The 15071-nt window shown below is 38.2% G+C and overlaps 1 protein-coding gene across 1 annotated transcript in view; it reads left to right on the forward strand.

Moving 5' to 3' along the window:
* TNFSF11 (tumor necrosis factor superfamily member 11) overlaps positions 1-15071 on the forward strand; it is a 30676-nt gene that overhangs the window by 1094 nt on the left and 14511 nt on the right. Inside the window, exon 2 of the mRNA XM_006752967.2 lies at positions 5187-5354. Coding sequence (XP_006753030.1) covers positions 5187-5354 — 168 coding nt within the window. The remainder of the gene's footprint in view (positions 1-5186; positions 5355-15071) is intronic.

Below are 15071 nucleotides of genomic sequence, written 5' to 3' on the forward strand. Positions count from 1 at the left end.
AAAGTTGTATTGTGTAGTAATAAACATAATCTATTGCAAGATTTTTTTTTTCTAAAAACAACTTTGAGTGATTTACTTGCAACACAAATCTATATGAAAGTAAGGAAATGTTTTTCTTTCATTGGGGTATGCTGCCATCGAGAATGGGTGGTTTGCCCTAGCCAGGTTGGCTCAGTGGATAGAGCATCTTCCTGCGGTCCGGGTTAGATTCCGGTCAAGGGCAGTACCTCGGTTGCTGCCCTTCCGGGCACGTGCAGGAGGCAATCAATCGATGTGTTTCTTTCACATCCATATTTTTCTCTGTATTCCCCTCTCTCTTCCACTCTCTAAAAATCCATGGGAAAAATCCTAAGGTGAGGATTAAAAACAAAAGAATGAGTGGTTTATTTATTTCCCCATCTAGCATGTTGTTTCCCCCTCCCTCATTGAATGCTTGTGTGTAGAGTGCCTGCATTGCACATGGCACTGTTAAGTACTATGCAGTATGAGTTTAGAATCATTTATTCAACATACAATGCCCACTGACTATGTGCATGGCATGGTGCCAGTAATGGAGAAGCCTACAACAAAATACTTAAAATTTTTAGTCAAACAAGAGGCCAGCATTCAGAAAAGGGCCCGAAGAGGCACTAGTTCTCTACCTGTTATCTTCTCTAACATCTGTGTGATAGGACATCTTCACAGCAGTAACAGTGAAATGAGTGTTCAGCATTGGAAGAGCAGCAGGGAATAAGTGAGTTCTAGGGACCATGAGCAGCTTAGTTTGTCAGGAACCTTGGAAGTTGGGTAGCTACATAGGAAAGAATGACCTGCTGGGCTCTTATTACAGTTGTTCAGCTTCTTGGTAGGATTTCTCAATATTGATGGCCTGGTGTGATGAGGGGTATTGCCTTCTGATGATCACCTATCATAACATCAGTCTTGATGTCACATGGATAATAGTGAAGCCCTTTTCCAAAGTAAAGATGTAAGTGAGCCTAGCTAGAAAATTTTCATTTGGAGAATGTAATGTAATGGTATTTCTGGATATGATTTTCCTTAATGGCACGAAAATTAGTTTTCTCTAAGACGTATTCAAAATATATTAGCCATTACTCTGAACCCAGTTTTGCACTGCATTTTAAAAGGTCACCTCCTTCAGTAAAGAAGTAATATTAGGAGCAACGTTTTCTTAAGAACACACCACTAGGTCTGGTTGCATTTTATTGAGAATGAGATCCATGTTTGATATCTAGAGGGTGCCTGATAATTTAGGGGTAAATTTTGAAGTAGTTACAAATGAAATGCTATGATGTCTGGAGTTTGTTTCAGAATAATGGTGGAGAGCGTGGGGGAAGGGAAGTGGTTATTTAGAGATGAAACAAGGTTGGCCATGCCTTGGCAATTTTTGAAGCTCGTGATGGGTATGTGGGTGTTCAAGCTACAATTTTTTCTACTTTTATATCTGTTGGAGGCCTTTTTCAAAGTTCTAGCTAAGGGAATCGACTCATTTTGACCTGTCACTGATTTAATATTTTCACTTATGTTAGCTCTTTGGGTTAGAACTTGGTACCAAATAAGAGATAGTTTTTTGGCTCCCACAAAAGTTGTGGATCAACTGCTTGGGGTTTGTGAATGCATTTGAATTAGAATGAAATCATCTGATATCAGATAACATTGCACTTTACAGTAAAAAACAACAATAACATGAGAAAAAAGGTCCAATTTTATAGTTTTTATTTAAAGGGGGAGAGGAGAAGCCATACAAAAAAAAGTTTAGTTTTAAATGCATTTAGAAGAATGCTAAAAATAGTGTAAAAATTACAGTGACTTAAGTTTTTTTTTCTTCTTGCCCGGCTGGTGTAGCTCAGTGGTTGAAGGTCCACCGTGAATCAAGAAGTTGCTGGTTCAATTCCTGGCATATGCCTGGGTTGCAGGCTCGATCACCAGTAGGGGTATACAGGATGCAGCTGATTGATGTTTCTGTCTCTCAATCCTTCTTTTCTCCTCCTCTCTCTCAATCAACAAAAACATATTTAAAAACATTTAAAAAAATCTTTCTACTCAACTCATGTTTGAATAGTTAAAAATGAATCAATCTCTTTAATGTTTGCAGATCACCAGTGTTTAAATGAAGAAAAATGGGCACTAGATCCGGTGTAGATTGGCTTTCCCCCCACTAACTTTGCCAAAGAAAAACTAGCATGTGGCTTGTACCATATACTTACCACATAGTATTCATACTTTGGGTTAAAAAACACACTAACACAACACCTTCTAAAAAGTTGCTTGTAAAATGTATGTGCACTTTTCGACCTTATTCAAAGTTTAGAGATAAGCTTTTCAGAAAACTCAATCTCTGTTGCCCTTTTAAGTCCTTTCCCCAAACCCCCAATAGGCACACCAACCTTTCTGGCTGTGTGCTACCCAAACAGGAGAGCATTCTTTACTGAAAATCTGATTTTGAGGTGTGCAGACTGCCTGTTTGTAAAAACAGATAACGAAATAGTACAAATGTCAAGCATCCTGCCTCATTTAACCCTTTAAATGATTAAATTTCAAGGAAGTTTTTTTTAAATAATTGAGTTTTTAAAAATAATTTCACATGAACTACATCATCTGATAAATGCATTTTAAAAGTCTATTTTAAATCAGATATTCAAGCTTTAGTTAATCTTTTCAGACATTCCTGGGTACAAGGAATTCATTTGTAACTAAGCTTACTGTGATTTTTAAAAATTAATTTCTGTGGTTCTCTGTTGAGTTTAAGTTCCATGAAGGTAAAAGGACTGTCTGTTTTGCTTACTATCTTATTCCCAGTATCTGGCATGTTTAATTTACTGAAAAAGCTTTCCAAATGATTTGCAACACTAGAACTATATCCATTTCTAATTTGTAATATGAGCATTATCTAATTAGTGACTGAAATAGACTAAAAAGTATCATTTTTTTAGTTATTCAAATTTTCTATTTAGACTGCTTTGTAAGAGATAGGTGGAGTAGGAGGTACATTCTGAAACAGTGGTTCAAAACTGCACGTTGAAACGCTGTGGAGAGATTCAGGTGGCCCCTACCCTCAGGGATGTTGATTTCAAATTAGAAGGGCGATCTGGGCATAGAATAAGAGAGGGGACAAACTCTCTGCATTATGATTTCTGCAAATGATTTCTTTGAAACTCTCTGCAAATGAATAAAATTTACATCAAATCATTAACCATTATTAAGTGCTGCAGCATTTTGGTACTAATTAGTGTTATTTGTGAAATCATTTTAAAATAGGTGTCCAGGGAAATTTGAAGTCACTTTAATAGCAGACAATCTATATTTATATATTTGACATTGAAAAGCATTAGTTGTCCAGCTTTAATGTATATCAGAATCAGTGGGATCCAGTTAGAATGCAGATTTCCAGGTAATGAGTGGAGGCTGGAGGGTGGGTGTGGGGGAGGCTGTGATTCTGCATTCCTAACAAGTTCCCCCTGAGCCCATGATGCAGCAGGTGTTCGCGCTATACTTTTAGTTGTGAGATGTGAAGGGACTGCTATTTCTGTTAGATGATACTTCGCTTGTTGGCAGGATTTGAGTTGAACCAATTTTAGGGTTACCGCCATTTCCCCGCTGACACCATATTGTTCCTTTAGCTCAGCAGTTTTCTGGTGGTGAGCCTACGGAGGCCCTTGCATGATTCTTCTTTCCTAAGGCCTGAACTCAATGACCCTTCATATCAGTTGCCCAGGCTTCCCTGGTTTTGTGGGAAACTTATTGGCCTAAGTGAGCTTTTCAAAAACAAAATAAAACATGTGATTGAAAGCTTTCTTTATATAAAAACTCACATATTCTCATTTGTATTAATTATTTTGAAGAAAATATGAAAGTAAATATGGATTGCAAATAATTTTGTTTTATAAGTGATACATTTCCCATTATTATAGGTAATCCTCATATTTTGTAAGACTGGAATAGTAAAATTTATATTAGTGGGTGCACACTTGTTGAAAGGCTATCATTTCATCTTGAGAATTTCAGATGTAGATAGGGTACTTTTCAGTTTATAGCTGATGGTTCTTTAATAAATTCGAACATCTTTCTGATTACTTAAAAAATAATTAAACCTGGGAAATAGAGACTTGGTATTATTGGCCAAGTTGATTACTATAAACTAAGGCAATTTTTCATGTTTTTCATATAATCTGTACCTACTGATAAGTAAATGCACAAGAAGTACCTTGAGTTTTTTAAATAAAAGGACAACAAATTAAACTATTATTATTAAAACAATTGACAGCTAATTATCTTTACCCTTTACTTAGCAGTTGAAACCATTACAAAGGTTTGTCAGAGACCTGGAAGGAGTGGGCAGAGAATTTTAAGAAAAGAGCAATACTTAAATGCTTTTGCTGGTACCGATTTAATCAGACCACCAGCTAGTAACTTGATGGTGATATATTGGGTGGGACAACCCCTTACATTACAAGAACTTTAGCATCCCCTCAGGGCATATCCACACAGCCTGCTCAACCCCATGCAGCCATCCTCATCCCAAGTGGCACCAGCGCTCACCCACACACATTCCCGGGCACCCTTGACAGCCCCACCACTCCAGATTGAGAAGCAGTGATACGGGATTCAACAAGAAGGAAAATTATGTTCCAGCTTTAGGTTTTCTTTGGGCCTAGGAAATGGATTGCTCTCGCCCTTATTTAGGTTATTAAAATACACATTATTTTAAGAAATAGGCCAGACAAACATGGTGGTTAAGATAGTTGTTAATTTCATTTGACCTATGTAGACTTGGTTCTTTCAATATCTAAGTGAGCTCCATAATCCAGTCTAGCATGAGGCATGTGACTTGACAAAAAGCTTTCTCTACCTGCCCTGACCCCATGCAAAATGATTTTGACAAGTTCCCTATGAATCACGTGTTGAGGATGACAGCTACTCATAAGAATGAATTGGAAGTCAATGTTTTACTTGAAACTTATGTAATTTTATTAACCAATGTCACCCTGCTAAATTCAATAAAAATAATTAAAAAATCAATCTTTTTGCCAATTTGAAGGTAGCTGTATTAACTATCAATTATTGGGGACATGAAGACTCTTGAAAAAATGATTTTTTTTTTTGTTCTTAAGTCAGACTTTATTAAATAGCAGAATGGTTAGTGTTAAGCACTCTCATGTGCTTACTCTTTTGTTTTTGTTTCTCAGATGGATCCCAATAGAATGTCAGAAGACGACACTCACTGCATTAATAGAATTTTCAAACTCCATGAAAACACAGATTTGCAAGATACAAGTCTGGAGAGTCAAGACACAAAATTAATACCTGATTCGTGTAAGAGAATTAAACAGGCCTTTCAAGCCGCTGTGGGAAAGGTGAGTCCACATTGAAGGTTATAAGTCAAGGGCCCTCGTTGATTCTATTAATAATGAAATTAAAATTGGCTAAGTGCTATTGACTTTATTCTTTTTTATTTTGAGAATTTGTAGAAGAACTAAAGAGAATTGTCTTAAGGGATTAGCAGAATTGTTTTGAAGTTGTTGGTTGAATACGGTGACCAGAGACATTCATGTTCATGGAAATATTCCTTTTTTTCTTTCCTTTCTTTCTTCCTCTTTTTAAATTATTTATTTATTTATTTAGAGAAGAGATTTAAAATTACACTTGGAAGGAGGACAAAGATGGCTTGTGGTAGTCAATGGTTCAGTTTGCTAGTTTGAATTCCCTGCCCTAGAACATTTCCTCAGTTCAAAGGACTTTCTGCTAGCTATTTCCTTCATATTTGGTTTTGTAATAGTAGGATCTCCTATTCTACATCTGTTGACCAAGGGCTCTGATGAGAATAATTGTAACTGGTCCATTGTTGTCATCTACGGTGAGGAGGCAGGCAAGAAGACCAGGAAATGATGTGATAGGTGAGAAGTTCTGTGTCAGTTTTCTCATTTTCTGGGAGAGCTGGGTGAGAAGATAAGAAATGGGGACAGAGAAGACCAGTGACTTCTATTACGTTGACAGCTCCAAATGCAAATCACTTGTAATAACTGCTTGTTTTACTTTCCTGGATAAGGTCACTTGAGAATTCATCAGCCTTGGGATTATTTTACTTACCGACTTTACCCAAAACTGAGTAGAACCCAGTGACCCCAGTGCATGCACACCTGCATGGATTCTTGCATCTAACATTTTATCCCAACCTCTAGTTTCATCCACCATTATATTCCAACTCCTGGTTGCAACTTCCTGGGCTATCTTTAATCATCTTAGAGAAAATCCTCAAGTTCTTAAGTTTCTTAAATCTAAATTGAATTTGAATTCAGTTTATTTTTTTAAAAATTCACTTATATCAATAGTAAGTTTTAAAAAAGGGATTTATGTTAGAAGCAGAGGTAGGGAGATGAAGCTATTTGTATAATCCTTAAAGTTGATATTTGCTATATTTTACCAAGTCTAAGATACCACCAATTTTCAACTGACTTTATTATTTTATGGATCACAAAGAAAGAAAAAAGTTGACTAAGAAATGAAACATAATATTCATAGAGTCTAGTTCAGCCGTGGGCTGGATCCGGCCCATTTGAAAAGAATAAAACTAAAAAAAAAAAAAAAAAGACCGTACCCTTTTATGTAATGATGTTTACTTTGAATTTATATTAGTTCACACAAACACTCCATCCATGCTTTTGTTCTGGCCCTCTGGTCCAGTTTAAGAACCCATTGTGGCCCTCGAGTCAAAAAGTTTGCCCACCCCTGGTCTAGTTACATCTTAATTTAAAATTACATATAAAATGTAAAAAAGGGGCATCATAGAATCAATAAAGTGCAGATTGCTTTTATAGTTATGAGAACATATTACTTATAAGTATTAATTTTCATTATAATTAATGTGTAGGTGCTTAGATTTATGCAGTAGATGCATATTTTAAAATGTGGGTTTAAATTCAATCTTATTTACTTATAATTTTTGAGGTATAGCAACAGCAATTTTGCTAGTCTATTCATTTTTGTTGTTTTGTTTCATTTTCACTAGTCTGCTTTTTATTCTGTTTCCCAAATACTTAATATTCTACCCACAACAATTATTTACATGTACTAGAAGTAATCCGTTAGTTCAAAATTGAACCCCTAATTAAGGTAATTCAGGCTAGGTAAACGATTGTTTTCTAATTTTTTGTTAGGTTGACCCAGATTGTACATCCTTACAATGAAGGGAAACTTTTACTTTCATTGGCTCAGTCTTAAAAGTTATCCATTGTATTTCTTCTGGAAAAATAAGTATGTAATATTAGCCCAGATGACTTTGAAAATAAATGATGTTAAGAAGAACAGATACTATTAGTATTCATCTGAGAATGCAAGAATGGTTCATCTTAACAGGTCAAAGGAGAAAAACATTATCATCTCATAAACACTAAGAAGTGATGATAAAATTTTTTCTTTTATTTCTGATATTTAAAATTTATTAGAAAATAAAACTAGATAGTTTAGTTGATGTTATCTGAAATTGCTCAAATTAACAGTTAGCTAATGGTGAAAAACAGAGGCATTTCTCTTAACACAAGGAAGATGCTCAGTGTCCCCATGATTTTTACCACTCAGAATGTGCTAGCTATGTAATTACAAAAAAAGAGAATGAAATAAGAAAATATGTAGGGATGTGGAGAAGGCAGAATTTGTGTTGTCATGTGATTGTATTCTAAGGAAGATTCAAAAGAAACGGAAAGGCTACAAGCAAAATAAAATGGTTGATAAAAATTAATAAATAATCACCACTAGCTGCCCCCATCTCAAACAATAGTTAGAAAATATAAATGAAAGAGTCCATTCATAACTGTTAAAAATCCCTAAAAATAAAACTAATAAGGAATGTACAAAGCTTATAGAAATAAAACTAGGTAACTCTACAGAAGCTTTTAAAATTGGATTGGTTAATGTAAAGATGTATTATGTAAAGTTATAATCGATGAAAAGACACCACGAACTTTAAAATGGAACTTATTGTATGTGTGTACATAACTTTATCTATATATATAAAAGCCTAAGCAACCGTTATGACCGGATGACTGGCCAGTAGGTATGATGAGCACTGACCACCAGGGGGCAGATTCTCGATTAAGGAGCTGCCTCATGGTGGTTAGTGTGCTCCCACAGCCAACATCCTGCAGCTGGTCAACCTCCCATGGTCCCTCCCCCTGCCCGGCCAGCCCCTAACAGCCCTGGTTGCCAGCCAGGCCAAGGGAACCCACCTATGCATGAATTCGTGCACTGGACCTCTAGTATAATATAAATTTATTTTAAATAAGTGGATATAGCTTGAATTATTAAAAAATGGTGCTGGGTCCAACCAGTGTGGCTCAGTGGTTGAGCATTGACGTAGGAACCGGGAGGTCACAGTTTGGTTCCTGGTCAGGGCACATGCCTGGGTTGCAGACTCAATCCCTAGTAGAGAGCATGCAGGAGGCAGCTGATCCATGATTCTCTCTCATATTGATGTTTCTATGTCTCTCTCCATCTCTGAAATCAATACAAAATATATTTTTTAAAAATGGTATTGGGACAGTTTATAAATTTTAATAAATTTGCAATGTACTTAATACATTTAATATTTAATCCCCTTTTATTAAAAAGCAATACCCTTATGTCATGTCCTATGAGAAAACAAATCTCAGAAATGGAGAGAGTGACCAACGCTGTCCCCTGGCAGTTCTGCAAGACCTTCTGGTGCTTCAGTGATCTTTTCTGCCCTTGCCTGTCCCATCAAAAATCACCTGTTCATTGTCTCACTTCCTTTGATATTTCTAAGTGACTGCCAAGATAGAATGATAAACCAATTTATATTTAAATATATTGATGAGCAACAATGGCAGAATATTTACTATTTTAGCAGTCTTTTGGAGACATGTTGCCTCCGCTCTTTAGGAAGGAGACGAGTGTTATCCATACCTTATCATTAGAACCAACCAATGTTTACTAAGTGCACACACTGTGCTAGGCACTTAGCCATAACTTCTCCTCTGCCTAATGGTTTACACTTCTTACCCTTGCCAAGTAATGATTTTCCAAATGTGTTATCCTTTGATAAGGATTATTGGTTAATGTGACATTCTACAAATCTTGCCAAAACAATCAGATTTCTCATTTCTCTTGCCAATGTTGAAAATAGGATAGATGTATCAGGCATATATAAGTAGATTTATATCTTAGTTTTAGTTCCGATATAGATATTGAGTGAACCCATGAAACAAAATTACATGTGTGGCTGCAATAATTATTGAGAGATCAACCCATCCAGTGGAAACAAATGCTAGACATAAGCACAATATCACATTGTATGTGTGGAAAAAGTGGTGTTTACCCAGCCTCTCTTTGGTCAGACCAGTAATGCTGTTTTCCCCCCTTTTTTTGATTGTGGCTGGGTTTTCTTGGCTGTTTTCCCCCTTTAGCACAGAACTCTGAAGCCTCTTAGTGATCCAGCCCTACCAACCACAGTTTTCAAAGTCTATCATAACAGTCTGTGACAATAAAGAAAACATTAGTACAAATACGGTGTACGATTTATAGAGCAATTCCTGTTTCAGCTTTGGCAGCCTCCATGGCCTCTGCCAGCCTGAGGAGCAGAGCGGAGAGCTCAGGCCTAGGCACAGGCCTGCCCCACGCAGGCAGGGAGGCGCTGGGCCCTCACACCTCTGGCCAGGCTTAGGGGAAAGCCATGGGTTCATGCACTAAATATCCATCCTGAGCACCTGGGCTGTGACGGCCTGACTTCAGTACGCCAGATTGTTGATTTCACATTGGATACCTATTTGCGAAGAACTTCCTGAAATTTACTTGCAAAGGTAGTTGAAAGAACGATGTGCAAGAGAGAGAGATCAATACAATAATTGCACACTTTGCTCTCCAAAGTGAGTTGTTCAGTGTATTCAAGATGATCCCCCAGGACATGGGAAGGAAGCATGGGGATTTACATGTACATGTATTTTTTTAGTATTAGATTTTTTAAAAAGCTATGTGTTTGAGACCATTTTATAATGTACCAAATATACAGGGGTGGGCAAGGTAGGTTTACAGTTATTCCCATGGAAAAATAATAAATAAATAAATAAATAAATAAATAAATAAAATACAAGAATAAACTGTGTTTCACATAGTCACAGCTGTAAGTCTGCTTTGGCCAACCCCTGTACAGGAATTGTTTTTTTTTAAACTTAATATTTAAGAAATATGCACATTTGGGATTGATTATTAATGATTTTTCTGAAAGAGCTGCACAATCAGAAATATTTAGAAATCGTGGAATGAAGCTACAGGCTCCATCAGGATGAGAACGACAGCTATTTTGCTCATATTGTATGAGTATATCACACCTTATTTAGTCTCAAGAATGAAAAAAATGAACAAATAAATATTTGATGACTTATTGAACTCTGTAAACTAATATTTTGAAATAAAAGCAGACATCAGTCAACTCATAAAGCCATTCGGAATGTTATAAACCTAATTCTCATTTATTTGATGTCTTTTCAATGCTAGGATTTTTAATTATTAATATTATAATCTGAGGCAATAATGTAGGTTAATTTTTGTTACAAGTTGTCTTCATCCTGATTTCCCCCTTTAGTCCCATTTTTTCTCAGCTCTCTTCACCTCTCTATAGCCTACAAACTCTATAGAAGCTGGTCTGTAATGTGAACTAAAGACATGGCTCTGGCTCCTTTTATGAGTACAATTTTATAAAACTCTCCAATTTCACTCCAGAATATGAAAGGTCTTTAACAACTGCCAATAAGTTATCTTGTTTGTATGTTCTTATATTCTTGACTAACTGCAGTTGACCTTTGAGCAATATGGGTTTGAACTAAGCAGATCACTTTAACATGAATATTTTTCTCTAGCTTACTTTTTTTGGAAGAATATAATATATGATACATATAACATACAAAATGTGTTAATAGACTGTTTTTGTTATTGGTAAGGTTTCCTATTAACAGCAGGTTATTACTAATTAAGATTTTGGGGAGTCAGCAGTTATATGTGCATTTACAACTGTTCAGGGGCTGGTGCCCCAAACCCACACATTTTTTTGTGTGTCTGTTTATGTTAGTCATTTTTATTGAGGAAGATTTTGATTTTTTAAATTTAAATTCTTTATTGTTTAAAGTATTACATGAGTCTCCTTTTCCTCCCATTGACCTCTCCCCGGCCACTCCCACCCCCCAGTACATGCCCTCACCACCACCCCACGCTACTGTCTGTGTCCACCAGTTATGCTCATATGCATGCATACAAGAACTTTGGTTGATCTCTTACCCCTTCACCCCCTTGCCTTCCCTCAAAGGTTGGACAGTCTGTTCCAAACGCACACATTTTTAAGGATCAACTGAATTTCCTGGAGTCAGTGAATCTCTGAGCCTCCAAATACCTACTGGAAAATGGGGAATAAGACCAGAGAGCCATCATTATCGAACAATGTATTCTTACTTGAAATTCTTTTTATTTCCTTGAGATCAGTACATACTTAACCTCATCTCCTGCAGGATTCACAATGCAAATGCAAAATATTCCCTGATATTAAGAACTGTGTACCCCCAAATTAACAAGCTTTGATCTCAATGAAATATTCACTGTTATTTGGAATAGTCTATGCTGTTGTAACAGAGACCCATCATTCAGTGAACTAAATAAAATGCAAGTTTTCTCTTGCATGCAATAGTCTAGAGGTGAGCAGTCAGGGCTGGTGGGAACGCTCCTCCATCCTCAACAGGTATCTTCTATCTCTAGGACCAAGCTAGCTTCTTTATTGTTGTTCTTTCCAGACAGAGGAAAAGGAAGAGAAAAACTGAGGCCAGTACCTGGGAAATGACACATCCTCACCTCTAGCAGTATACTATTGGTGGAACTTATGCATTAGACCACTTCTTGCTGCCAGGCCAGTGTTGCTCAGTGGTTGAGCACTGACCTATGAACCAGAGGTCACAGTTTGATTCCCAGTCAGGGCATATGCTCCAGTTGTAGGCTTGATCCCCAGTAGGGGTGTGCAGGAGGCAGCTAATCAATGATTATCTCTCATCATTGATGTTTCTATCTCTCCCTCTCCCTTCCTCTCTCTGAAATCAATAAAAACATTTTTTTAAAGACCAACCTCTCTACTAGGGCGACCGCACAGTGTTGTTTCAAGCGGAGTGGCCATTGCCCACCAAAGCTTGAGGAAGGGGATTGCCTATAACTAATTAGGCTAGGAGAGAATGGATTCTAGGGACAATGATAGTTACTGATATTCACTAAATCTTATGTGAGCAAGACAGTGGGCTCACTATATGAGCAAGAGTTAATTAACTCTGTGAATACACAAATCCATGAAAAATTTGAATGGTCAAGATTTTATTTTCTAAAGTTTAAAATACTTTAGAATTATTTAGTTTGCAGGAAAGAGAGAAATTTAAAAGTAAATTTAACAGCATGCATCTTTTTGAGAAATTTCTGAAAGTCTGTTTAGGCATATGCCTCTGTGATCTTTGAATAAACCTTGATCATCATCTGCAGTTGGTAGTAGGTTTTGTGGGTTCAAGAACATTAATTTAAAATCAGAAAGTTCATCAGAAAGAGTGTTTGTTTTTTCTATATGTAAAGCTGATCCCTTAGAATTCAATGTCAATTATTATAAGAAGCCTATTTCCATTTTTTAAACTAAAGTACATAAGAAATAAATTAGAATTTGAGTAGATGTTAGCTGCTTATAATTAGAATTGTTATATAGATATTATTTTATGTTTGCTTTTTAGTTAAACACACACACACACACACGCACACACACACATACACCAAAACAAAGGGAAAAAATTAAACTCCATTCATTATCTCTTTGCCTTTGTATATAAGAATATGTGTCCCAAGAAAATTTTTTTGTAAACCCACAAGGAAACTTGGGGTTTGGGGCACTGTTGTTCCCAAATCAAGATGTTAGTCATGCAGTGGTTTTCCAATGGGATTTCATCGCTGTTTGCCATAACAGTTTTGGGAATTGCAATTCAATCAAACCCAGTCATATCTAGCATTTGTAAAAGCTGTCTTTATGGGAAGGCTGAAGTAAGGGCCATAGAATTTTCCTACAACTTTAAGGCCATTGTCTGCTTTTGTCCAGCCAGGGGCTATTGACTGTGATGTGCTCAGTCTCAGGGCAGACCTGGGGCAGAAGATAGGATGGTTTGCGAGAGTGAAATAACCTGTGGGTGGTGTCATTGGCATTGGGCTTATCTTCATGCTAGAAGTATCCTGGCATGGTTAGAAAGCTATTGTGATTTGACATGTTTTAAAAAATGGAGAAGAGGAAGGACATGCCTGAAAGAGGGGCATCTAATTGTGTGGCATGGGATCTCCGGCTAAGATGTCGGAAGTGAACAAAACAGAGGATCCTGGGTTTGGGAAGATGGTGGTAAAGGACAGACTGGATTGCTCCACCAGAGTGGCTGACCCCCGGAGAAGTGCAGCCTGTGGAACTGGAGAGAAGTGTGCCCTAGAGCAGTGTTTCCCAAACCTATTGCTCTTAACCACTTGGGGCCCTTGTTTAAAACAACAAATAAATCAATAAGAGGCTCCCAGATTTTTCACAAAGACTCTGATTTGATCGTTCAGGACTAGAGTCTTAAGATTTTGGAAATCCTCTCCTAATAGGGCTGGGCTGTCTTTGAAGGAGGGCTGTATATAGCACCTGGGACTAAGACGGCATTGTGAGCATCCTAAGAGGCGAGAGCCCCCGGAGGACAGGACAGCCATTGGTGAATGGAGTGACTGTGTGTGAGAAGTAGGTCCATCCTGCGTGGTGTAAAAGGGCGGGCCTTGGAAATTGCAGAGAGCAGTCTGTATCTGACATGACCAGACAACACATGTTTGCTTGAACTTCTTGAGGTTCAAGGTCTGGGAGAGTTCCATCTGTGCTCAGTGGCCCTACCAAAGTGAAGCTCCCTAACCTGGCTGTGCCCGGTCCTTCTGCCTCCCTGCTGTGACTCGTGAAACACAGCATCTTGAGCACCCCACAGGACTCCTGGCCCCTCACTGCCTCCAGTAGACTTTGTGGAATGGATGGATGAATGAGTGATGTGTCCTTTTGATGCCCTCCCAGACCACTCTTTGTGTAGTCAGTTTTCTACTTGTCTTTCAAAATTCATTACTTCTGAAGGAGGCCCACACTGAGGCCCAGCTGCCCCTCTTGGGGGTTAGGAACCCCTCCTATGCACGCCAGGGCTTCTCGCATTCACCCCGTCATTGCATCAATTGTGCGAGTCTGGCATTGGTCTGGCTCACTCACGTGTGAGCTTTTCAAGGACATGGACTGTATGATGTTTAGGTTCTCCCCCCCCGTGAGGCTTAATGAAAGCGTAAAGATCCCGTTTAATGAGTAAGCGAGTGATCTCCGCCCATCCCTATTTTTTGGTCATCAAACAGCAGGTGATGTACTATTGCTAGCAGCTCGCCATGTAAGATTCCTACAGGCGAGATAGAGGCCACTCCCAAGCATGGTGTTTCCCTGCCCCTTAAGAGGGGCGTTTCTTCCCTCTTTGGAGCATGAACACTTTAGGAACCTCGAGGCTAGAGGCCCTTTCCTTCCTGGCCTCATCTGTCCACAGTGGCTGGCCTGGCACCGCTGCTCCTCTTGGAGTCTCATCCTAGCAGCCAGGAACACTGGGGTGGGTGTGTGAGGGTCGGCCTTCTTCAGAGGAGACGAGATTCTGTGAATGTCAGGAGGCAAGATTATGTTTAAGGAGGAGAAGAGACATGGTAAGTCGCACAGTTAGCCCAAGATGCGCCACTGCATTACTCTGCCAAACCCTTGCATTACACTTTTTAAACAAGTACCATAGCACAAGACATTTTCAAATTGGGCTGTTTATGAAGACTAATACTGCTGTCCTAAGGCTGCTTTATGAAAACCCAAGGGGACCTTTAACTGTGGCAGAAGCTTCCTCATTTAAACCATGACGGTTAAACAATAAAAACTAATTTTCTGTTCCCAGTACAGCCATCGCGCTGCCAGGAAAGCATCCCTCTGCTTTAGGAAAACAAGGCACTCTCTTCTTCAGCCCTTTGGTGGGGAGAGTGTG

Source organism: Myotis davidii, unplaced genomic scaffold, assembly GCF_000327345.1.
Source record: "Myotis davidii unplaced genomic scaffold, ASM32734v1 scaffold70, whole genome shotgun sequence".
NCBI classification, from domain to species: domain Eukaryota; kingdom Metazoa; phylum Chordata; class Mammalia; order Chiroptera; family Vespertilionidae; genus Myotis; species Myotis davidii.